The sequence below is a fragment of the Zonotrichia albicollis genome, chromosome 4 (assembly GCF_047830755.1).
Source record: "Zonotrichia albicollis isolate bZonAlb1 chromosome 4, bZonAlb1.hap1, whole genome shotgun sequence".
Taxonomy (NCBI): Eukaryota; Metazoa; Chordata; class Aves; order Passeriformes; family Passerellidae; genus Zonotrichia; species Zonotrichia albicollis.
This window is the reverse complement of record NC_133822.1, coordinates 35325655-35351292: the sequence shown is the minus strand read 5'-3', so window position 1 is coordinate 35351292 and position 25638 is coordinate 35325655. Positions and strand designations below refer to the sequence as shown.

The 25638-nt window shown below is 43.7% G+C and overlaps 1 protein-coding gene across 3 annotated transcripts; it reads left to right on the top strand.

The window, feature by feature from the left end:
- Positions 1-25376, top strand: RANGAP1 (Ran GTPase activating protein 1). Of its 3 annotated transcripts, none has more exons than XM_005488664.4 (17): positions 1-154; positions 767-807; positions 2782-2911; positions 4111-4238; positions 5163-5222; positions 5874-6053; positions 6883-7017; positions 8222-8380; positions 8554-8667; positions 10151-10250; positions 10973-11057; positions 11446-11593; positions 12062-12175; positions 12498-12600; positions 14333-14421; positions 16239-16360; positions 21575-25376. In XM_005488664.4, the coding sequence occupies exons 3-17, from the start codon at positions 2800-2802 to the stop codon at positions 21642-21644; spliced, it is 1719 nt and encodes a 572-aa protein (XP_005488721.1). In that variant the 5' UTR covers positions 1-154; positions 767-807; positions 2782-2799; the 3' UTR covers positions 21645-25376. The 3 variants fall into 3 exon arrangements, with proteins under 3 accessions (XP_005488721.1, XP_005488723.1, XP_005488722.1); XM_005488666.4 differs by having other exon boundaries at positions 29-154; positions 770-807; XM_005488665.4 differs by lacking the exon at positions 1-154 and adding an exon at positions 303-577.
- Positions 25377-25638: the final 262 nt, after the last annotated feature.

Sequence of the window (25638 nt, the reverse complement as noted above, 5' to 3'; positions counted from 1 at the left end):
CCTTGACGTCACGAGGCAGCAGCCAATCCCGGAGCGGGGAGCAGAACTGCCGGCGTTCAAATCCTCCGCCTCCCCCGCCCGCCCCTCACCCAGCGGCCCCGGCGCGGCGGCGTGAGGCTCCCGCGCCTTCCCCGGCGGCTGAACCCCCGAGCAGGTGAGGGCAGGGGAGCAGCGGCGGCCGCTGCCGTTAGCGGCCGGGGAGGGGCCGTGCGTGAGCGGAGGCGATCCCGCGGGCTGACGCGCTCCTCGGCCCCGCCTGCGGGGGGCGCTCCCAGGCGCAGGCGGGGGTCCCCGCCCGTGGGTTCGCGTCACGCGTGTCCGGCCGCGGCTCCTGCTCCGCGTTCCCCGCGCGGGCGGGAAGGGCGATTCAGCGTTCCGGCCGTGCTTTGCCCCGGTGCGTGGGGCGGGAGCGTGCGGCCGGCGCTCGGCTGCTCCCCTCCCGCCGGGGAAGAGAGGAGGAGAGGAGCCTTCGGCACCCCTGGAGCCGGCGGCGCTGCGAGGCTGGCGGGGGCTGGCGGGGCAGGGACCTCGGCTGTCACCCCGCTCCGCCAGCGCCCCGTGGCTGGGTGAGCTGCAGGTAGCCGGTGTGTTGGCTGTTGGGGTCGACGAAGTGTTATAATTAAAGTATTGAACTAACTTTTTTGACCGTCAGGAAGCGTAAAGCTTCATACAAACCTTAAGTGAAAAGGAAGCCTGTCATTAGGCATTTTTAGATCTTGGTTGTGTTTGCCAAACAGATTAACTCTTCCTTTTTTCTTCCCCCTAGAAGCTTTCTCCGTGGAAGACTTAACAGTGAAGAGACCTCTGGTAGGTGGACAGTTGGGTGTGGCTGACATGTGCTATAAAACATGCTCCGGGATGTGATACTGGATTTGTATGTTGAGATTAGGAGGTAGTCTGTGTGTAAGGTGAAGAACGATAAAGGAGATTCAAGGGAAAGAGAAGCTGGGAGGGTGTGAACATCTGTAAGGAAGATGGTCATAGTAGAATGGAACTGATTTTTAAGAGTAAAGTTTTTATTTGAACCAGGTGGCCGGACTAACTTCTGCTGATATTAACTTCTGTTCCTGTCTGGTAAAGCCTTTATGGTTTGGAGGATGTCCTCTTTTTCTTCCTTCTCAGTGTTGGGTTGGCAGAGGCTGGGAATGTCCATGGGTTTGGTATCTGGGTGGTCTGGTAGGAATGGTGTCAGTTACATGGGTTTGATGCTTTAAGTTTTAGCTTTCATAGTTTCTAGATTCTGTACTGCCTTAGTGCATAACTCTGAGCTTCCTATAAAGTGTCAGCAAGTTCTCTTCACAGGGCAGTTAGACAAAGCAATCCTTTTCCAGCCTGAGAACCAGGGACACTTGCAGCTTCAGGCTCAAAAAGTGTAAACAACAGCAAATTGAGGAGAGCAATCTGGGAGGATGGAACTTCATAAGCTGAAGCTGTAATTGGACAATTAACCCCAATATGTAAATGGACCAAAACCTACAGTATAAGTGGGAAAACTCATGACTGGGTGTCCATCTTGGGTGGAGCCACAGCCAGGCTCTTGTACTGCCCAAGGTGTATCATTTGAAGGCCTTTTAATAAATACCTGCTTTATTCCTTTAACACTGTCTAGCCTCTGGTCCAGGTAGCCTCACTAGGCATCAGGTTTCTTTCTAGTGGCAGCACCTACTTGAGAGGGTAGTCATCCTAGAAAAATTGTGTTCTTCAGCCTTGGAGATTTTCACCCCTTGTTTCCAAAAGGGATATTAAAATTAAAGACCTCTGTAGAGAAGTCATACTCTGGGGAAGCTGGAGGCTTTACAAATGGGTATCAGGAGGAAAGTATGTGGAGGAAAATGGAGTTTTTGTATAGGGGGTATTTTAAAACTAGCACTGTTGGCCTCAAACAGCTACAAGAGTGTGGAGTGACTTCTAATCAGACAGGAGTGGAAGGGAACCAATTTTGTGTTGGAGGAATGGAACTTCATTCCTTCCAACATCTAAAGTCTAAGTGTGTGATTTCTAAGCATTAGTTGTGTGTAGCCTTTTATCCCAACAGAGGCAGTGGGATAAGAAATGCACTCTGTTTATCCTGCTCAATGGATGCAGGCCAGTTCCTTCAGACAGTGATTAATATTCATTAAATAATGCTATGCAGATGCTACCAGGCATAGCTAGCTTCAAACTTGTCTCAAGGCTAGATGTTCACTAATTTATTGTAAGTGTAAGATCATCCTCTTTAATGTGTGCTCCATTTGTGTGGAACATCTGAAAGGAAAGAGCACCCAGGAAACTGAGAGAGTTTTGTATGCAGCACACACAGTGTTTTCAGCAACACGGTGGTTCTGGAACTGTGCTGACAAGGGCACTTCTGGGAATATCACTGAAAAGGAAAAGCAACTGTGTTCATTCCAGCTTGCTAGAATGAGAGAGCAGGGGAAGCATGCAGCACATATAATTATAGGATGGAGATTGAAATGAGAGGAATATTGCATTGTAATTGTTAATCTTGCACAAAGAGTAATGTCTTAATGTGGCCTTAATCCATAGTTTTACCTACTGTTTATTTATGAATTATATTGTCGGTGTTGGAAGAGTCAGCACCATCTGACTGGCTGGCTTTGGAATATTAATCTAGTTTAGCTGTCTTAATTGAGCTCTGGGGAAAAGTAGTAATGACATTGAAAACTCAATTAGATATCTGAGTAACAAAAACCACATGAGTGTTAATAAATAAGGTTATTTCTAAAGATTATGTATTGTAGTTTGAGAGGTTTTATGATGACCGTTTCTTTTAATTGACAGTTCTTAACTTTTGGGAAAATGGCATCAGAAGACATCACTAAACTTGCTGAGTCACTTGCCAAAACCAGTGTGGGTGGTGGACAGTTGAGCTTCAAAGGCCAGAGCCTTAAACTCAACACAGCTGAAGATGGTAAGAAAAGATACCCTTGTGCTTTGAAAGCATCTCCCTGAAGTTGTCAAGTCTTGTGCTAAACTTTTTGCTAATCCTGCATGGACAAGTTGTCATAACGTATCTCTGATGGAGGGGTCTGTCAGCTACAGCTGCTCCTACTGGGGATCTTTCCTCCCCTTCTGGTACCCTGGTTTCACCTGGTGCCTGGCAGTGCTGCAGCTGCTGTAGCTGGGTTTGGGTGCCTGGTTTGCAGGTGCTGTATTCTTGGTGTTCTAAGTGCTTTTGACAGTTACTGGGCATTAGAAGTCAGTGCTCCTTTTAAGAGCAGTAAATGAGTGTATCACAGCTCTTGGAGCAAGAGATGCACAGAGCTGATGTGTTAGCCTGCTGCAATAGTTCACTTTCTTTCTTTCCTGTTGCTGTATGTGTGTCTCACGATAAGTCTTACAGTGGCTGCTAATACATTTTCTCCGGATACTTACATGTATTAGATCAACATTTCTGCCATGCAGGAAAAACAGCATATTTTTCAGAGAGTTTTTTTCCTCTAGTATATAGCAAATTATATATATATTTAGTGTATATATACTATATAGCCTTTTTTTTTTTTTTTTGCTAATGCCAAAGGTGGAGCTTTTTTCTAGATTGATTTAGCAGTTCAAAGGCACTGAACTGTGGGGAAAGGCCTTGGAGCTTGGGAACAATAGCAAGTGCCCGTTGGCAGGAGAGATTGCAGCTTGCTTCTTTGCCTTGCATAGGATCACCGTAGAGCTAAATTGTTCCACCCTGATATGTTGGCTAAACAGACATTTCTTCTACCAGTCAGTGGGAACTTTTTCCTGTTGATGTGACACCAATGCTCATCAGCTTTTAACTTAATCTCTGCACTTCTACAGGGACATTCACTCTAGCTTTTAATGCATGTGCTGAATGGCAGAAGAATTTCATTTGGGAAGTAAAGACTTTTGCAAATAGAAGAATGGCTATCAGAATAAAACATAGAATATAATAGGACAGTAGAATTATGAGAAGGCAGGGTAGGGAATGGAGAGTGTCCTTTCTGGTGAGCTGACACTTCAGCTCTCCTCCCATTGCTGTTTCACATTTTGTTCTAGCTGTTTTTGCTAGAGGTTGAGCAAGTTTTACTGGATCTCAGAGGGTTACTGTGGTAACAAGACAATGGTTAAAAGACCAACTAGATTATCTGCTTCTTGCAGCTGAAGATGTGATCAAGCAAATTGAGGAGTTTGATGGCCTGGAAGCCTTGCGCCTGGAAGGCAACACAGTGGGAGTGGAGGCAGCCAAGGTTATTGCCAAGGCCTTGGAGAAGAAAAGTGAGCTCAAGGTGAGATTCTTAAGTAGAGGGTATTTCAAGGGGCAGAAATAATGTGGAAATACTGAAGGCCTCTCTAGGCTCTTCGTGCAGAAACCTGTCTTGAGTTACCTCTGAAGCTTGCTTGGTGGCTCTACCAGGAGGAAGAGCAATCTTAGGAAAATAACAGCATTACTTGGAGACTTTGGGATAATAGGAATACCTAACTTCCTGTTAGAATGTTTCCTGTGTAAAATGCTTCCAATCTTAAAGCTGGGAAGCTGTGTGATGAAGGGTCTTTATTGAAGGCAGCATCTGTAAACAAAGCCATGGGAACAAAAAACTAAGTTCAAATGAAGCTCTCTGAAAAACTGAGTGAAGTCTTCTGGAGAGTGAGTCTTCAGAGAATGTCTGAGTAGAGAGGAAATAATGGAGGAAATGCAACAGGAGGGTCATCTTTGCACAAGCTGTGTTTTCCTGCTGTTGCTCTAGCCTAATGTTGAGGGGGTGCTGTGCTGCTAGAGGCACTACACTGTCCCCTGAAGGAGACTGGTAGAGACATTGATATGTATTAATCACCCAAATGTGGCTTTTCAAGTAAGTTCAGATTGTTGTGCTTCATACCTTAGTAAAATCTGCATTGCTAATGTATTCTCCTGTTTCCTGTTGGTTTTTTCAGTGGCAATTTTCTCAGCAGAAAATAATTCCAGCTTGAACACAAACAAGAGTTCCTGTATAATGTTTATAGTGTGAATTTCACTTACTTTGTCCTTGCAAGTGAAGTGATTGTAACACTGGTTCCTGCAGCTCTTTAGTGCAATCAAATGACAACCTAAGGGAAGGGAGACAGCATTAAACTGTCTCCAGTGATGTAAAGCATCTTGTGTGTGTAAATGTTTATTACAGCTGAATATATAAATATTTTAGTGGGTTTTATCTGTATGCTTCTTATTTTAGAGGTGTCATTGGAGTGACATGTTCACAGGCAGGCTAAGGTCTGAGATCCCTCCTGCTTTGGTAAGTAAAAACTAGATCTGAGACTTCTAACTAATATCACCTCTTTTCTCACCTGTCATGCTTTTTGTGGGAGTCTGTATTTTGGTACAGAGCTGATCCTTCTCTGTGCTGTTAGTGCTAAATGTCTCAGAACAGGTGAGTGGTTCTCTTCTGCTCGTCCTGTGTGAGATGGAGAGGAGTTGATTAAAGGTTAAATGTGAGTCCATGCTGGTGAAGGAGCTTTTCAGTGGGAAATACCATCTTCATGACCCAACAGATAAAGTGAGAGCTAAGCTTTCTAAGTAAATCATGTGGCTGTGTCTTCTAAGACCATTACAGAGCTCCTCATCTCCTCGAGTCCTGTGAAGCCAGAACATAGCTCAACATTGATGAAAACAGTATTTCTTTCAGCAGTGTAGAGCAGGAAATTCACTTTGAAGAGTATTTGACTTAAAGGGATGGGATAGAGTCTTGCGGGTTATCTTTAGCATAATTTGTGCAACTTCCTCTCTGGATTTAGTAGTAGACTTTTATTTCCCCATGCAGCTTTGCAGAATGTCTTCAAAGTGGAAATTTTTTTGCAGCATCACTGTCATACCTAGCCACTGAAGTGATGCTGTCACTAAAAGTTAATCCATTCCCTCCCTCCCACGGCCATCTGTTTCCTCACAGATCTCTTTGGGGGATGCACTCATAGCTGCTGGAGCCCAGCTGGTGGAGCTGGACCTGAGTGACAATGCCTTTGGGCCTGATGGTGTGCGGGGCTTTGAGGCCCTGCTGAAGAGCCCTGCGTGCTACACCCTGCAGGAACTCAAGCTCAATAACTGTGGCATGGGCATTGGTGGTGGCAAGGTAAGGCTTATCTCCTCTTGGGAATGAAGTTGGAAGCAATCTTTGGTGATGGCCAACTCTCCTGCTTAAGGCAGCTACAAGTACACCGGGTTCTTCAAGCTTGCTCTAGTCAGGTTTTGAATATGGAGACTTCCAAGCTCTGTGAGGAGCCTAGCCCAGTGTTGAACAACCCTCACAGTTAAAAAAAGGGAGTTTGTGTTAAAGTGGTGTTTTCTCTGCACTTTGTGTGCAGTTCTGTCCGACTCTGCCTTTTGTACCACCTTCTCTCCTTATCTTGTTCTGGCTATTTTTACACATGGATAATATGCCCCCCACAGCCTTTTCTTTCCAGCCTTAATCTCAGGGGTCAGTATTATCCTAGCGAGTAAAATTCTCCTGTTCTTCAGTTGTCCTTGGCACCCTTTGCTGGACTTGCCCCAGTAAATCCATGTAGGAGCCTGGACACTGTGCTTGATGCATTTCACAGGGCTAGGCAGAGAAGGATCTCTACTTCTGTGAGTGCTTTTTCCCAGGGCAGCCCAGTAGAATTCCTTTGCTTCAAGTGTGTATTGGTAGCTCATGGTCAACTTCCTACCCATACAAGCTTGCCTGATTAGAAGCAAAATGTTCTTGATGGCTCAGTGTGTTTTAGCGTTGCAAAATTATCAATTCTTTCCTGAGACCAATGTGCAAGTTTTGCAGGTAGAGAGTTTTATTGTATGCCTGTTGTAGAAACAGGTACCTGTCAGTGATGCCCAAAGTGTTTCTCAAGAGGTGGATCTATGAAACACAGTAGGATTCCTGTAGAGTGATATGCTGGGGGAGTATAAGCTGTTTGTTTTATCTTTAGATATTGGCAGCTGCTCTGAAAGAGTGTCACAGGAAATCAAGTGCCCAGGGCAAGCCTCTTGCTTTAAAAATATTTGTGGCTGGCAGAAATCGTCTGGAGAATGATGGTGCCACTGCCCTGGCTGAAGCCTTCGGGGTGAGTATCAAGCCAGAGCTGCTTTGACAGCAGATTTGAGCAAGGTATGGTTCAGTGCTGGTGGTAAAGGTGATGCACAGAGAGTTTGCCTCAGCTAGGAGGCAGGAGCTGCTGGTCTGCTCACTAAAGTCACCATGTTTCTTGCTGCTGGAACTGGAGTCTTCAACTAGTGGAATTAGAGTTGCTGACTGAGTGTTTTTGTGACCTGAATTTCCAAACACATAGCTAGTTGCTGTGTAAAGTAGTTACCTGAGGGAGAAATAGTCATCTCCTGAGTAATTTAATAGTCCTGTTCCTTTTCCTCTCTCTGTGCTAATGGTTGGTGACTGGCACTGGGGTGGGTATCCCAGCTTGTTCTCATGAGTGCTGCTTTGCTCAGTCCTCTGGCAAAAGCAGCCTGGTGTTTTTGCTAGGATCATCTGGTCAGAGCTTGAAGTGTTGCCTGGCTTTCTCCAGCTGTCACTGGCCCACTTGCACTTTTATGGGAGGAAAATGATTCACTGTGATTGGGGCCACCTAATTCCCTCTTCATACTTCAGTTTTTGCTAGAAGTGACTTCTGAATTACAATGCGTATTGTCAGCTATATTGACAATGATATCACAGGTTACAGGTTGACTTTTTTTGTTAAGAACTGCCTAGATGTGATTTTGATTATTCAGTAATCATGGTAAAAATAAGACTTTTTAAATACTACAGTTGTATAACAACATGATTCATGGAGAATCAAGATTGAATGGCACTACCTAAGTGGGATTAATTACTGTGTTATGTGATGTGCTGTTTAGTCCATAAAAAATATTTGTACTGGATTTCTTACATGTTTGCTTCTCAGGTCAGGGCAAAATGTAGATTTTAATTAGAAAATTAAAGTGATGTTGTATGGTCTATTTCAGTGTTCTTGAACCACTTGTGAAGAATGCTTGTTATAAGTTATTTAGAGTAGGCACAGAGGACAATGATGCTTGTGTCCCTTTGAATCAGGGCTTTGTATTTATCTGGCACTTGCCATTTGTCTGTGATTTCACTTAGATTCATGATAGAATTGCTGGTAAATAATTCACTGTAGAAAAACCAATGGAGTTTTGAAACTCAAAACAATTTTAAGTAAATGTAAGAGTGGAGCAGCATGCTCTTGAGCTGAGGTTGAATTGAAGCTGAATGCTCTCTAAAAGCTTTTTTTTTTGGTCTACATCCTTTCCCAGATCATTGGGACTCTAGAAGAGGTTCATATGCCACAGAATGGAATCAACCATCCTGGCATAACAGCCCTGGCACAGGCCTTTGCTATCAACCCACTGCTGAAGGTTATAAACTTGAATGACAACACCTTCACGGAGAAAGGAGCTGTGGCCATGGCAGATGTGAGTTGTTTTAAGAAGTTGTTTTGGGTTTTGTCTCAAGTCTGGTTGGCGTGAGCACCTTTGGGTTAGTGCAACCATGTCCTGTTGCAGTAGGAAAGATGACATTCCAGAAGGAACAGGATGCTCACTTACTTGCATGTCCACTTTCACATCTGTGCTGTCTTGCTGTGCAGACTCTGAAGGCGCTCCGTCAGATTGAGGTGATCAACTTTGGGGACTGCCTGGTGCGTTCCAAGGGCGCTGTTGCCATTGCTGATGCTGTTAAAGAAGGGCTTCATAAATTAAAGGTATTGTCTCCTTGCTCTTCAGCTCTTTGCAGAAATGCCAAGTTTTCCATTTCATGTTTCTCTGTTCATTCTCCTAGTACTACTGATTACTTTAGGATAGGGTTCAGTCCCATGCAGGCTCTGTGCTCACAGCTGAAACCAACAGGCTGTGCTGTGGGTCAGTGGCATTCCACCATCCAGTGGGGGCTGTGCTATGTGGAGGTGAACCCGTGATCTCTTTAGTCTTTGTTTCATCTTTTTGCTGCTCCTCGCTCAGCTCAGCAAGTGCTACTCAAGAAATCTGATCATGGCAGTACCTGCTATTAGAACTTCCCAGAGCTTCAAGAGTGGGGACTGACATGAAGGGGACTTCATGAGCAGCTTGTCTTTTCAGCATTTCATAACTCATACAGTTAATGCTTTTTCTTTGTTGGAGCATCAATCAAGGGTTCAAGTATTTTTATTTTTTTGGTGATACAACAGCTTCCTACATCAGTATTTGCACAAGACTTGAATCTGACAACATTCTGGATAGGCTGAAATCAGAATTGATAACGTAAGCAAACTAGGATCTTTAGAAACACCTGCCATGAGTCATAATTACCCTGAGACAGATGCTGAACCTGTGATTTCTGAATCTTGCAAAGACAAAAATTAACCTAATACCTATTTGTGTGTATGAACCTGGTATAGAAAAAAGGAGGTTCTTTGTAGTTTGTGATCCCTTGTTTGATGTTCTACTGGTTCTACTGGAACTTGTCTGAATCTCCCAAGCAAACTTAAGTAATGGGGTATTGAGATGAACAGACAGAAGTTAAGTCATTTTTTCCAGAGCAGAAATGGTTAAGGGAAAGTAGCATGAAGCAATTGCAGCTGATTCATTCTGTTCAAGGACTGCTTCCCTTCTCCTGTTAATATTCAATCCCTTCTCAGGCAGGGATTGATTGAGCACAATGTGGAATGGTGGGGGATGGTGTCTGGCTGTTGAATTCCTTTACTCTTACTAGTCCACATGGTTTCTCTGCTGGCTGGCTCTGTCAGAAGTAGTACCACTCATGGCTTTTTTTTGAAGGCCTTAACATGCAACTGAGGTGTCAAAAGAAATGTGCAATATGCTCAGTACAGTAGCTGCCCTTCTTCTGTCAGACTTACCAGAGTGGGAGTTTTGGAGTGCTCTTGAGACCCTTGATAAGTGAAGATCTTCAGTCACCTGACTGCTAAGGACTGAAATGTCTGCACCTTTTAGGTGCACAGTGATTTGTGGGTATTTTAGAATTGCAACCTTTAATAGTGCTACTCTTAGCCACCAGTATGTTTCAAAATTCCCCTTTTAAGTATATGAGGTAGGAGTATGTCAGGCTTTATTTTCAATTAATAACACTTCTTTTTTGCTGGGAGCCTCTTCAAGTGGGTCTTCCCAGGACACTTGTGAGGACATTAAATTTATGGATATGATAAATTTTAATAGGAATTCTGCAAACAAAATGTTCTTTTGCATTTTTAGGAACTGAATTTGTCTTTCTGTGAGATCAAGCGAGATGCTGCTCTGACTGTTGCTGAAGCTATTGAAGATAAGACAGAGTTGGAGAAGTTGGATCTCAATGGTATGTAGGTTTGCTAGATCAAAGTATGTGTAGTTTGATTCCAATCAGAAACCACTAGGAAGAATGTTGACAGAACCATGTATTCTATTCTTGCAATTGTCAGCATATAAAAACCAGTACTCAGTAGCTGAACTTGCATCACCTTGGGACAGGAAATGGTTAGATCTTGAAAGTTTTCTTAATCCATGAACTCAGTTAATTGGTAAGCATTTTTGGTACACCTGATAAGGTGGAGAGATTAGGCTGATACCTCTACCTGTTTTCAGTAAAACTCTGAATTATTCAGTTCTATCTCAGATACTTCATACTTGTAAACAAAAACCTTTTGTGCAACTATGCAGAAGAGTATGAGAACTTTGCCTTTATTGGCTTTTGGTTTGCATACCTTGGGTCACTGCATTTCACTGGTGCTGAGCTGTGTACCCTTGTTTTAGAATCACTAAGAACAAGAGATGTTTAGAGAAATAACAGCAAGTCTCTCAAACTCTGAAGCATTAGGGGATTTTCAGCTCCAGCCATTGTGTAATGCTGCTGAAATTTGTTTAACCATCGTTTGATTCGGTCTGATAAGTGCAGTTTGTGTTGCTGCCTCTAAGGTGTTGTGCAGAAATGGCATGTAACTGATTTCAGAAACAAGAGCTAGACAAGAATATACAGCCTAGTCCTCAAGAACAAACTTGTGTGCATCTGTCAAGTCCACTCCCTTTCCTCTCTCAATCTAGGTAACTGTCTGGGAGAAGAGGTGTGTGAGCAGCTCCATGAGATCCTCGAAGGCTTCAATATGGCATCAGTGCTGGGATCTTTGAGGTAGGCATGGTACCAGAGTTTAAATCACAAGTTTTCTCACAATTTTCATCAACACTTCCATTGACTTACCTCATTTTAAAATAAGAACTCAGTGGTGGCGGTTGTTGATCTGGGTGTGGAGCACAGCCAAGGATGTGTCTTAAACTTGTTTTGTTTTCATGGATGGACTTACCTCAGCATAAGTAACTGATTGTGTTTGATCTTTTCTTGCTGTTCTCAGCTGGGTGACTGATGTCTGAGTGTCCTCTTGGTGTGTTGTAGGTGGCATGTGCTTCTTGCAGTGGGACTTTGAGGAGAGGCTGCTCTTTTTTTCTTGAACAGTTTTGAGTTCCAGTGTACAGGAATTCCAGGTGTGTAATTAATGGAATGTGTAACATTCTAACCTTAGTGATGATGAAGGGGAGGAGGATGATGAGGAGGAGGAGGAGGAAGATGAAGATGAGGAGGAAGAAGAGGAGGAGGAACAGCAACAGCTGAAGGAGAGAGGAGCAGAAGAGCAGGAGTCACTGACTCCTAAGAAGATAATTGATTCACAGGTAAGCTTACTGCCAGGTGGATTTTGGTTTCATCAGCTGGAGAAGAGTAAAGGAGGAAATGAGACTGTGGAGTCTGAACTTGAAGTGCTGACAGGCAGTCACATTCCTGCATGGGCTGGCACTATTGCACCAGGGAGACAACATTCAAGAAGTAAAATGGATCAACTGAAAAGTGTGTTTTGTTAAAGTGGGCCTGTTGTACCCCTGCAGGGAGGGAAGGGCTGAGTAATGGTGGTAACAAGTCTTCCATGTTCAGGAAGTGGTGGGGACCTTGTACATGCAGTGCTGTGCCTTCATGCTGGCACATCCTGGCCACTGCAGCTCTGGGCTTAGGTCAGCCTCAGGCTGTTTCCAAACAAAACAGGTCCTGGCCTGGTGTAGCTGTGCCCTGAGCTGCCCCATCTGCTTTTGCTGAACCAATTTATTTACTTCCAAGAATAAACTTGAGATGGATTCCACCTGTTTCAGGCTTCAACTCCAGTGCCATCTCCTCCTGTGGATGTTGCCACGTTCCTTGCTTTCCCATCGCCAGAGAAGCTGCTGCGACTAGGCCCAAAGTGCTCTGTGCTGATAGCTCAGCAGGTGGGTGACCTGGTGCTTCTCTGGGCTTGATTGTTCTCTCAAAATTGTTTCATTGCCAGAGATGATAACTTGACCTAGATTTGCATCTTTTCTCCAGTGATCCCAAAGAACCTCATGAAAGCAGATGATGCAGATAATGCTTAAACTGGTATCAGAGCTTCTACATAAAATAATTGTGTTTGTGTTGCTTGTGCCTTGTGATGTGGCCAAGGCAAAGCTGATGTCAGTCAGCTGAAGAGCAGTTCTTTCCACAGCCCTAGCAGAGTCCCATGTTGTGTAGCTGTCTAGCAGTTAACTGATGCCTATTTTTTTCCTCTTTCAGACAGATACCTCTGATGTAGAGAAAGTAGTTACAACCCTCCTAAGGATATCCTCAGTCTTCAAAGATGAGGCCCCAGTGAAAACAGCAGTGCATGAAACAACAGGTGATTTGGCCTTTCTTCACTTTGTGCTGTGAGCTGGTTCAGTGCCATAGACACCACTGCAAGGTGGAAAAGGCCCCTGTGAGCCAAGCCATTGGGCCTTTTTGTCCCTGGCAGGTAAAAAAGTTCCAAGCTGTTCCCTGCTGTTGTGTAGAGTGGAAGATTCATTCTGAACCTGGCAGATTTTGTGGTGCCAAACCTCTGTTGTAGTGGCCCAATGCTGCCCTTACTGCATCTTCTTGATGCTGGGCTGTCCATAGCCAGTAGTTCTGTGTTTTAAGGCCAGTTGCCTTTACAAGGCTGTTTATTTAAAAAGTGTTTTACAGGAAGTACCTCCCTAGTGTAGTATTATGAGATTGTAGTATTATGAGATTGTATATGACATCTCCTAGTTGATGTCTTGTATCTTTAATTTCTTCAGGAAGCAGAGATTTCCAACATGGGGCAAGACACAGAAACCAGTCTTCAAAGAAAGGACCATTTCTCACACTATATTGGAGTAGTAGTTTGGGTTAGGTCTGATTAGTCTGTGGACTACTAATATATCCCTTCATGGTTTGGTTTGGAAATAGGAATTTCCAAACAATCCTGGGAATCTGGCCACTGCCTTTCATTTTTTTCCAATCTCCTAGCAGCTCAATTCTTCCACACATGAGCTACCCATCATCATTGTGCAAAAGAATTGGATCAATTGTTTTGAAGACCACTTAAAGTGGTGTACTGTGCATTTCCCTAGTTTGGAATTTGCAGACGTGGTGAAACTGATTTTACAAAACTGATGTGGTGTACTGTTTTACAAACAGTAACACAATAGCTCTCTGCAGTCGATTATGAGTTGAATCAGTGAAAAATAGTCAGGTGGCACCTCACTGAGTTGCTGCACCTTGGCTCATGCCTGTTATGAGTGGTCTCCAGTAAAAAATGGATCAAAGGATCCATTGATGGATATCCATAAAGGATATTAGTGTTGTCTCAAGTTTATTTTGTTTATGTATGTATTTCTGCTTCTTCAAGAAAGGTAGAACCTGGCAATTACTTTCTTTCCATAAAAGCAGTCATCAGCTGACAGTGAGGGCCCTGGTTAATGTCTGGCACTGTTCTACAGCCACTCCAGTGAATTCTGCCCTTTCTAAGAAAACAGAATTGTCAGAGGTTAAAAATGGGTTGCCTTGCCACCTTGTACGCATGAGAGATTAAAGCACTGGTTTGCCCATTGTTTGTGGCATAGTATTGGTCCTGAGGGAGCCCAGAAAACAGCTGAACAAACTTTCTCATTGTGTTCTCTCATTGTTTGTGGTTTCAAATGAAAGGTGAATTGTTGCTGGCCTTTAAGAAGTCAAGACTCTACCTGTTGATGAGCTCTAGCTCATCTGCTCATGTTTGTATGCATGTTTATAAGTATGTATGTGTACACAGCATGCATGCTCAAATGTACTGAACACAGCAGCTGGTGATGTATAGGACTGGAGGTATTGCATGTGAAGCTTGGCAGTGGGAATTCTCATGTGAGCTTTGTGTGTTTTGCTGGATGTTTTAAATTTTGTTTTTTCTTCTTAAAGGATTTTACCTGTCTTAATGTTTCAAAGCTTATAGCTATAGAGACAAATAAAATCATAACAGATAGTGTATCACAAAACTGATTTAACAGCTGAGTTTCTGTGTAACCTATTTTAATCCTGAAATCCATGAATGTCCTTTTTTTGTGTTGATTATACCAATGTGCTTATCTCTTTAGATGCCTTGATGAAAAAAGCCTTCAGTTCTGCCACATTTAATTCAGATGCATTCATCTCAAACCTCTTGGTCCACATGGGACTGCTGAAGGTGAGGAAGCAGGAAAGAGTTAAGTCGTGGTCTGTTTAGGCTGTTGAAGGCCAGACTGGCAGGATTTTGGGTAATTATGTTGCCATGGAAGCAGCTGGGTGCCTGTGCATGCCTGATGCCCAGGGACAATGGAAGTCTGCAATTTGCAGTTTCTGCTGGACCTGCAAGGTTGCATTAGGATGAAGGATGTGTCTTGTTTTTGTACATCTCCTGCTTAATGTGCTCTGCATTTTCAGTCCTTCCCTGAAGGTAGGGAGGCTCAGGTAGGGCAGTAATGCAGCTGCTGGACTGTGTTGTCTATGAAAGCCATGTCAGTGTTAGTAGTTATTGGGGTCCTTTAGGGCATTTCTTGAGAGCATGTCTCACAAATGTGTATCATCTCTCATGCCAGATCAGTGGCATTCAACTTCATGCTTTGGAGACTCTTTGCCAAATGCTGGTGTTAAGTAATTAATTGCAAGGAATAAACTCGTTGTGAGAAGATGGAGGGTCAGTAGGAAGCCTGTGATTTTCATAGAATTCGTAGCTTTATTTTCAGTGAGGTGACTGTGGAGTGGTTGTCTCTGCAAAGCCTTAAACACCTTTGCCTGCTTGAGCTACAAGGGTTAGTGTTTCTCACTGCCTTAAGGCCTGGGAGCTGGGAATATAAACTTTGACTAAGACAATTTTAAGCTACAGAAAAGCCATAATCTGCTACAGCAGCCTGCTATGAAGCAGGTTTATGAATGTCCTTCTGGTACTATCCAGCTTGACATTCAGACCCTCATTGACATGCGTGGATATGACTTCATTTCCTAAAAATCACTTTTGCCTCTCCCTATATTCATTGCATACTGGACCAGCACTGAGCTTCCCACTTCCCAGAAAGGTCAGTGGAACCCAAGGTGGCACTTGGTTCTGCAGAATGCCTGTTTTGAGCACTGCCACCTACCTCTTGCCCATATGGAAAATAGCAATAAGCATGAGGCACAAAGCAGAAACCTGTGCTCTTGAAGAACTCTTTCAGGCTGGGAAGTGGCACTGAGCATAAAGCCCAGGAGGATCAGGCTGCTGATTCACATCTGTGATGTGCCTAATTCATCCCCAGTCCCCTGCTTGTGGAAAAGGGGCAGACTCCATTTTCAGTCCTGTGTAGCTGGAAACATGTGAGCAAGAGATATTCTTAATAGTTTGAGCTCCAAGGTCATACAGCAGGAACACATGTCTGGGCCCTGTTTGCAGAGTGAGGAGTTTTCTTGAAATGCCAGTAGAGAAATAAATGAAAACAATTTAAGAGCTGGGACATGCAGGGTAACATCACATTAGGAGTAAGAATAACTTATGCATCATGTAAGCAAGTGGTGGCTGTTGGTCTTATCTTGTACATAACTGTGAGACCAGTTCTGGGAACACTGCATTATGTTCTGGGAGCCTGTCAAAGAGCTGGAGGTGGTATAAAAATGAGCTACAGAATAATATAATAAAAATTAAGGCAACTGAATTCTTTATGGACTGGAGTCTGGTGAAATTCCTCAGGAGAACACTTTGACACGGAGCCTCTGAGAAGATTTGGCTGTTTCACTTGCAGGTTCACTGCTTCCCTTTCCCTATTAGTACTACTGTCAGTTGATGAGTACTAGAATGTTCTTGATGCATTATTTCAGGTGCTGGGAGACTATGGGATTGGCTGCCTTTGTCTTGTGCTTAATCTAGTGACCAGCTTTCTCTCCTGCAGTGTGTGGGAGCACTTCATTCAGCAGAGAATTCCTTGTCTGTGAATTACAGTGGCTAAATCAAATCCCCTTTGTCTGATGTCTGATTTCTTGTCCATTTCTCAGAGTGAAGAGAAGATCAAAACTGTACCAAGTCTCTATGGTATTCTTATGACTTTGAACCATATGGTCCAGCAGGATTATTTCCCTAAATCCCTGGCCCCAGTTCTCTCAGCTTTTGTTACAAAGTGAGTATTGTATTTGCCATGCAGTCTTCTCTGTGGGAGCTTGTGCAACTCTGTGAGGGTTAATAGCTACATGTAAGCTGTTGTGAATGCCCACTGAATGTCTGTTCTGCAAGTGAGAATTAACAGTTTAATAGGCCTCTATTTTATCTTGTTTACTGCAGTATGTGAGGTTCAGAATTAAAAAAACTCAGAGGGAAAAGTGGGAAGTTCGCTTTGCAAGGAAGTGGCTCTGAAGGAGGGACTGCTCATGCCTCTCACAGAAGAGCTGTTTTGAGCTTAAGGAAACCTGCTGGGTTTCTGGCCACTGCATGAGTGAACTGTGCATACACTGGATCTAACTATGCCCTCCAAGTCCTCCTTCAGAGTTGAGAGGGTCAGCAGAGCTCTGCCAGAGTTGTCATGCTGTGTGACACTGAACACCGGCAGATGAAAACTGCAAAACACAAAGACTGAATTTGTTTTTAAATGGAACTTCCTACTGTGACAGCAACAAAGTTAGTGATTTTTCTGAGAACTGAATGGGGAAGCATAAGTACTGAAGAAGCTGCTTGTACTGACTGCCTGTACTGAACGTTGTTACTTCCACAAGAGGTGTAGAACCAACCCCTGCCCCCACCAGCTGTAGCTTTTTTGATGTCTTAAATGGCTATGGAAACCATATCTCTACTGAATTAAATCAGTGTCACCTTCAGCATTGATATTTAGGGGAAAAACCCCACCAAACAGATTTACAATAGGATTGCATACTGCTGTTCAACAGTCAGAGGAGAAGCAGTCCAAAAATGTTACCCAGGCAAAACAGCAGAGGCCTGAAATCTGTTTGGAGCTTGGTGGCTGGCTCAGTGTGGACCATGTGCTGGGCAGGGTGAGAGCAGGTTCCAGAATGAGGCTTAAACCTTCCTGAATTTCATGGTAAAAGGGTTGGCAGCAGCTGCTGAGGATCCCTTGCTGGTGAAAGGTGGAGGCATCAGATAGTTGTGGTCAGAATGAAACATGGGCAGTAGGAATGCAGTCAGATACTGCTGGTCTGTCTTGGTCCTACTGGGCTTGGAAGCTGGCCCAGTTGTGATGGGGGGAAAAGAATTTTTCCAAGCATTGGTGTGGCTGAAGCTGTCAAAACTGGTATGGACACAAACCATACTAATGTCAGTTTTGGAAAATAAAGCATCTTGTTTACATGTGTGAAAATGCTAACTGGAGGCTCTTCCTGTGGAACACTTTGCTTGCTGCCTCCTCTCTTTGTGTTGATCAGGTTAAGGCACTTAACCTTGCCAGTGACCATGTGCTTTGCCAACTGAACAAGTATTTGTCCAACTCAGTTATTATAGGTTTAAGCAAGAAGTACCAGGACTTGCCATATCACTGAATTTCTGCTCTTTCCTACACTGATGCCTTGCTCTTGCTTATTGATCAAGCCCCAGCCCTCAAAATGGAATTTAAATTGCTGGAAGCTGAGAGTACAGGAGAAAGACATTGGTTTGGGGCATTTGACTGTCCTAATTGTTTATGTCAGGTAGCAAGGCCCAGAGTAGCCTCTTAATTCTAAGTGTCCTAATGCATTTTGTTCAGAAAAGGCACATGTACAGGAAGAGGGGAGACATGTGTATGTAGGCTTTTCTCAAAAAATGTTTTAAGCTGTAGCTGATAAAAAAAGAGTAAAATTGTGGTCTTTATGAATTCATCAACAACAACCCTATTGAAGCCAGAGCCAGCATTTCACTACAAGAACAAGAGGGGAGAGTCTCTTGGTGGAAGGTTCAGACTGTTCATGGGCTCTGTAGAAGCTGAGTGAGAGCTGAGAGCCTCCCTTAGTGAAAGGCAGATCTTCCTGCCTTCCTATGTATGGACCAGTGCTAATCCAGGCCTCCACTGGCCCTGGTGCTATGAAATGCTTGGAGCTGAGCTTTGCTGCTTTACAAACTTGCTGCAAGCTGTGATTTTAAAGGGAAGCTCTTGTCCTGTGCTGCATAATGAAGTTCATACTAGATGCAAGCAATCTATCTCTGTTATATGAACATAGGCCTTTCCCTTAAGGGAACAAGGACAACAGCTCTTAAATCTGTGCCTGGGTAAATGTAAACAGTTCAAGAACCCCCCAGTCCAGTTAAAACAGCCTCATGTGCTTTCACCCCAGCTGCCACCAAAGCCCCATACAGCCATTTACTCTCAGCCCAGTGGGCTGGGGAAGAGCAGGGAAAGACTGAAAGTGAGAAAACTTGGGGCTTGAGGTGAAGGTGGGTTAATAGGTAAAGCAAAAGCTGCATCTGCAAGCAAAGCACAACAAGGAATTAATTTATCACTTCCACCATCTCCAGGAAAGCTCCAACATAGCTTCTTCTGCTTTATCTGATGAGCATGATGCCATCTGCTATGGACTATCCCTTTGGACAGCTGGGGTCAGCTGTCCTGGCTGTGTCCCCTCTGGCTTCTTGTGCACCCCTGGCCTACTTGCTGCTGGGGTGGGGTGAGAAACAAAGTGCCTTGATGCTATGTGAGCCCTGCTCAGCAGCGACTGAAACATCCCTGTGTTAGCAGCACTGCTTCCAGCACAAATCCAAAACACAGCCCCTCCCTCCTGGGAAGAAAATCATCCCAGCCAACACCAATACACAGCTTCTCAGTTAACTTCTATCCCTTGTCTCTTCTTGGAATTCAGTCAGAATAAAATTGCAGTCTTAAAATTAAACATCTGCCTGGTTAACCTAGTAATGTTCAGAACTCATTTGGCCTTTGTTTCTGCAACAAATCCAATTCCACTCCGTCAAACCTGTCATTCCTTCACTTGAAGAATACTAATATGCATTTTTGTGATATTTTCTATTTTTTTTTCTCCTTTTGGTTTGCAGTTAGCTCTCCTGGGCTTTTAGAGCTGTAATGTTCTTGTAGCTGCCTAGGCCAGAGCTCTGCTGTCTTTCACTGCAAGGGGCTTCTGGAACAGGCACTTACCTCCTTCCTTTTGTGACAATTTGTTGTTGTAGGCAGTGTTCTCTATTCCATAATAATTACAGAATTTTGGATACAGACCGTAAACAGCATCCATCTTACTCTGCTTGCTGTCAAGCCTTATTTGGGTTTTTTGGACGCAAGAGGGTGCTGTGAATCCACATGTGCTTTTCCATAATTTTTTAAGTGGAAATACTGAAAGTATGTGGATGTCTGCCTGCCCACCTGTGGCATGCTGGAGGTGATGGGTTTGTGTTTGGTTGGGTTTTTTTGGGTATATTTTTTTAATGTTGCTCTTTGGTGTTGAATTGCACCACACCACTGGTCTCTTCCAGCAGTCTGTAGCATAGAGGGGCTGGCAGGTAAGTCCACAGCAAATAAGGAGAATTTGATGGCTAGAGGAGGCTTAGTGTCAGGAGAGGGGGCTGAGGGATCTTGTCTATGATCAACAGCAGTGGTCCAGGTTCTCTAGTTCCAAAAATGGGTACCTGCCTGGATGGAGCCAGCTCCCTCATTGCAAACAGGGCTGGGTCTTCCAGAGATGAGGGCTGAAATGTATCTCCAGCACTTTGAAGGTCAGCTCCAAGCTGTGATTCTGTGGCACTGTGTGTTCAGTAGGAGTGGTCTTGGGGGCAATAAAAAGGGTGAAGTCTTCTCCAGGATGTGCTTCTGTTAAAGAGCAGCAGCCATGGAGTGAAGTACCAAACAACCTCTGCAGCTCTTGGTTGTGCTCTACACCTGGAGGTGAACTCCTTGCTCCTTCCTAGAAATTCCTCTCTCTATTTCAGCTCACCCCTTTCCCCACATTGAGTAGGCTTCACAGCTGTGCATTGTTAAAGGTTATTTTGCTGAAGTGAGGTGGGAGAGAGGTAAAATGAATGATTTCTATTCTCAGAATAATGGAAAATATTGGATTAAAATTCTTTGGAGGAAGTTCCCTAATGTATGGATTGAGACTGGTAAAAGTTTCAGTGATGCTGAGCCAACAATTAGCCTGCAGAAACAGAAATATACATTACTGGGGGGCAATGGAAATGTTACAGAGATTTATCCTCATGTTAACCCTGCTGTGAGTGTATTTCCATGGTTTAATTTCAGGGAGCAGGTTATTCTGTGTAAATCTGACTTAGCTATTGCAGCGTCTGTCTTGGGCCCTTTCAGGTGATGCTGTGCATGTTCTGTGGGCTGTTTGTAAGGCACCCTGAAAGGTGACCCTGTTGCATTTTTCCCAACCTGGAAATGAAACTTGAGATAATTTCAGTAAGGAGGTAATATAAAAGGGAATCTAATATAAAAGGGAATCTTTATTTGAAGACCTCCAGAGGCAGTTATGGAAAGATGTCCACAAAAGTCCACCCACTCCCAGGGGTGAGTACATTTTATAGGTTTTAGAAAATTAGCATATTTGATAAGAAGCACCAGTTAGGAGGACAAGTGGTGATGCAGTTCCCCCCAGGTTAAGCCCCTTCTCTGGAGCCTTTCCCTTCAGCACTGGCTGTACTTTGTCCATGAAAATGTATCTTGGCTCCCAGGAAGAACCAGGATAGTATGGAGGCTTGGAGCTCTGGAATTTGTGTTGTCTTTCTGCTTAAGGAAAGGCTATGGAAAAGTCCTGGGAAAACTGGTCACTAATACAATAGACCACAGAGCTGCAAATGCATGTGTGAAGATTACAGAGAACATAGAAAAGAAAAAAAGGCAAAACTTAAATGGCATCAACCAGCAAAGCCAGTCAGGTGTTACTTGACATCAGGGAAGAGTAACAGGAGGTTATGCTGCCTCTTATAAAGACTTTAAAAGTCCTGAGACCAAAGTCATCACTGGATAGCTAGCAGATAACTTGGTGAGGAAAGATTGGAGTGCTCACAGGATCATCTCCTGTGTTTTGGGGCTCTAAACATGAAACTTTATGGGAAAAACCCTTTGCCAGAAGAGAGGGAAGGGGGTTTCCACCTCCATCATTCTACCCAGAACGAGACACTGGGCTGCAGAGATAAAAGTCAGTAGCAGATTGTTTATAGTTATGGAAATAAATGTTCTGATTCTTGGCCATTGGCTTCCTGACTTGGACTCTCAGGAGAGAGTTTTCCACAGCAGGCTCTGAATGGGCAGCAGTGATGGAGTGGTACTGGAAAAGGTAACAGGGCAAAATCTGTAGGTTTTGGGGCATACACATCCATTGGAAACAGTGTTTATTTGCTTAGTCAAAGGCAGACACAAAGCCATTCTTAAATTCAGTACTTTAAATCTCTCTCTCCCTTCTTTCCACAGACCCAACCGTGCTCTTGACTCCTGTTCATTTGCTCGCCACATGCTCTTACAGACCCTCCACCAGCTGTAGGAGACCAGAGCTGCCCTTCCTTCCTTCCTTCCTTCCCCATGGGACTGCCATCAGCAGAGAACTCGGAGCTGCATTGTGGGAGAGGATCTCAGAGCCCATACAGACATGCTGTCCTTTTTTTTCCCCCTGTAGGAAATCTGTCCTTTCTTCTGCTTTCATAAACTTGAACAAATCCTGCTGAATTGTCTTCCTACTCCTCTTGAAGTGATTCCCTGGTCTGTAGGGCAGGTGCTTACGCTAAAGGTGTACTGCTGTGAGCTCAGCATGAATTGAAGAGTTCTCCATTGTGGTTGCATTGCCAAGGATGCCAAGACTAACACAGGGAGCAGAAGAGCTCTCATCTGGATCAGCCCAGTTGGGCATTCTGTTTTATTGGACTTTGACTCCTGCCTTATAGCATTTAGCACTGTGCCAGAGGGAGGCTGTGCTGCTGCTGCTGCCCTGCTTCTCTGAGCCACAGGGGTGAGGTGTGATCCCCTTTGGTTCTTCTTTCAAGTCTGTTGTCAAAGGTAGTGTGTGGCTGATTCTTATTTTAATATCCTCTTCCCCTTCTGCTGTGGCTTGGAGTATTTGTGTAGTGTGGTTGATCGTGGTGGCCATTGCTTAAAGGAATGAACATATTTTATTGTAAATTTTTTTTTGCCATTGCCTGTGTTGTTTATTCTTCCTGCCCTTTTCCTTCTCACCCTAATTAAATAGGCTTGGTTTGGAAATGAATACAATCCATGAAATCCCTGTGGAATGTGTCCCTTTCTCTTCCCTTTGACAAAACACTGGGTCTGTGTGCACTGGTCACATGTTTGAAAGCCAAGCACATGTAAAAATATTGAGAGAGACGGCTGTGCTTTTCTCTTGGATGGAGCAAGTAGCAGCAGATGTCCCTAAATCTGTCTGGAGGATTGTCCATGTGTCCATACAGCCCTCTGAGCCACCATGACATTCCTCCATACAACTTACAAATGTTTATGTCTATTGCCTGAAATGTTATGTAAATAAAAATTAACTCCACAGCCTTATCATCATTTCTAAAGCCTACACTGGGATTTGGAAGCCTATTTTGCAGCTTTGTGTGATTGCAGAGTTTGCAGTGGAACACAAAATGGGACTGGAATGGAGCCTGGTTTGTGTGAGGAGAGAGGCGCCAGTCAAGTGAGCAGCCAAGCTATCGAGTCACAAACCTTGTTTGTGCAGCCCCCATCTCTTCTCTTGGTGGTCTCCTGCTCCTGTCCAAAACAGGAATGTGGCAGAGGAGCACATTTCCCTCCAGGCATCTTCAAATTCCTATTTAGCACAGTCTAAACAGGAAAAGCAGTGCCAACACTTATTAGCAGTAGCCTGGTACTCAGCTGTAAGTAGCAAGAGCAAACATTGAACTTGTTACTGTCCCACATTCCCAGGATGAGGTAAATTTAAGCCCTTCATCTCATTGGCTAAAAGACCAGGCTGGAATTCACAGGAATATCCACAGGAACCTGGAAATGTTAAGAATGATTGGACTGAAAACTCCATCACAAATCTTTCTGGTGTGACCTCATGCACAGCCAAGATTTGGCCAGCCCATGTCTTGCTGGATTTCCCTCTGGAAAGCTGTGATTTGATGCTCTGACCATTTGAATGCTGATTTTTTCTCTGTGTCTTATCAAATGCATGGAGTAGTTCTTGAATTTTGCAGTGGTTGTGAAAAAAATGAATGTAATCAAAGGGCCAGATCTGCTGGGCAGAGCTCCATGGACTTGGTGAGGTTGTACTGCCCCTGCATTCATAGAGGTTGGATGGTTACAGACTCAGGAGAGCAACGTGACATTTAGGGCTTTGGCCAGACTCCAAATTGGTGTGGTCAGTCTTGCTTTTCTTCAGAATTTGGGGCTTATTAGCTTATATCTACTAGCCCTTTGTAAATATGCAAAATAATATTTTTTAATGTGGCCTACTTAGCAAACCAGGACACACAGCTTGCAAAAATGTGTCTGTACTTTGCTCTTACAGCACAGTGGCTCTGTATGGAGTCCTCTGATTCTGCACATCTACAACTTTTATAATGTACTGTGGTTGTGGGTGCAAAGCTCACAAGCAGGTGAGGGAAATGGAAGCTCCAGCTCAGATTCTCAGCCACAGTTCTCAGACTGCAGATGAGAATTTCTCTCCAGACAAATGGGGAGGAGTTAGGATGTTATGTATTCTATAGGACAGCAACACTTCTCTTTTGGGCCTCATTTTCTTGAAGATGAGAAGAAAAGAATTTTAGATTAATTCTGGCTTGTTAGAACTGTCAGAGTCCCTCACTCTTCCACTCTTCATTCACCTTCCTGAGGAAAGAAGCCTTTGGATCCAGCAGCTGACAGGAAACACAACTAATGATGATTATTTGTATAATTTAAAAGTACCTTCTCTTCCTTTCATTTGGGAACACCTTGCACTTTCTCCCTGTGTCCCTGAGCCAGATGACATCACTCAGTAATTTCATTAGTCTTTTAGAAGGACAAAACAAGCAAGAGAGCAAGGCTGAAGTAAGAAGGGCTTCTCTGTGATAGAGCTGGAAAACCTGAATTTCAAATTAATCTAAGAAACACAAGAAAGAATATTTAATCTCCCTGACTGTAGGATGACCAGGAGCAAAAGAAGAAGAAAAAAATGATGGGTGGAATTTTTTTCAGCTCATTAATACCTTTGGAGGAAAGTTTGCTGTAAAACATCATCTCTGACTTCTTGCAAGCCTGTGAAACTAACAGAGGTTCTGGGTCCTAAAATACAACAAATGCTGAAGAAAAGGCATAAATGGGAAAGCCAATTTCATCAAACTTTCCAGAATCATGCTACCAGTTAACAATTCAGTCTTTTCATAAAATCACAGAATCCCAGAATGGTTTGGGTGGAAGGGACATTAAAGCTCATCTCATTCCCCTCATGGGCAGGGACACCTTCCACTATCCCAGGCTGCTCCAAGCCCCATCCAGCCTGGCCTTGGATGTTTCCAGGGATCCAGGGGCAGCCACAGCTTCTCTAAGCAGCCTGTGCCAGGACCTCACCCTCTCACAGGGAAGAATTTTTGTCTTCAAGAAAAATTACCCAGCAGATCAAAGTTTTTCACAATTTCCCTTTTTGAAGCAACAAGGAAAAGCAAAAGCTCGCCTAGGGAATTAAAAATTCTTCTTAAAAATGTATCAATTTATACTTTCCAAGTGAATAGAGGATCTGTGACAATGTCACACTTTTTTTTACAAAGGACTGGGTTTTTTTTATTTTCAGGGAAAGATTCATATTTATGTGATCCCCCCTAAAAGAAACAGAAAATTAGATAACACAAATATGCAGTGATAAATCAGTTATTCTACCTAAAATTTATATCCACGAGCTATGAAATAATAAACTTGAACATCATCCTATACTCATCTACCCCCAGAAAAGTTATTTACCACTAGCAGCCATCAAATCCCATCTCAGAGCTCTGCTGGGAGGGATTCCCATTGTGCTGCAACCCAGAACTGCCCTCATGGTGTGACTCAGCTTTTAAAGGTAATAACAACCTGGTTTTGTCTGTCTTAAAGAAAAGATCTTTTTGGTGGGATGTGGTGTTGGTAGTATTTGGGTTTTTTTGATGGGTGGCAGTGACAGATTTTTTTGTATTGATTGTGGATATTGATTCTCATTGTTTCTGAAGAAGAACCCCCATATTTATAGATCTCCCATTTAGATCTCAAAGTGCTGAATAAAGGTGGATTCCACTTTGGTTTAGACCTGGCTCTGCCTGTTGCTTTCAGGGAACATAAAATGTTTCTCATTTTAGGTTTTACTAACTCCTTCCAGAGCTGATTTATGCAAATAACTTGTATCTCCTTCCCTGGCCTTGCTGGCTGCCTCTGTTCTGCTGCTAGTTTTAATTCAGAATTTTAACTTCAATTTAAGAGCCTGTTTGCTTGAGGGTCAGTAGAGCTCCCAATGAGCACAATCACACTTAGACTTTGCCTCTTACACTCCTGCAATCTGGGCATAAAGG

Coding starts and splice junctions, on each gene's coding strand:
- RANGAP1 (XM_005488664.4), top strand. CDS start 2,800: ATGGCATCAGAAGACATCACTAAACTTGCTGAGTCACTTGCCAAAACC. Junction 2,912..4,110: donor ACTCAACACAGCTGAAGATG/GTAAGAAAAGAT, acceptor TGCTTCTTGCAG/CTGAAGATGTGATCAAGCAA. Junction 6,054..6,882: donor TGGGCATTGGTGGTGGCAAG/GTAAGGCTTATC, acceptor TTTTATCTTTAG/ATATTGGCAGCTGCTCTGAA.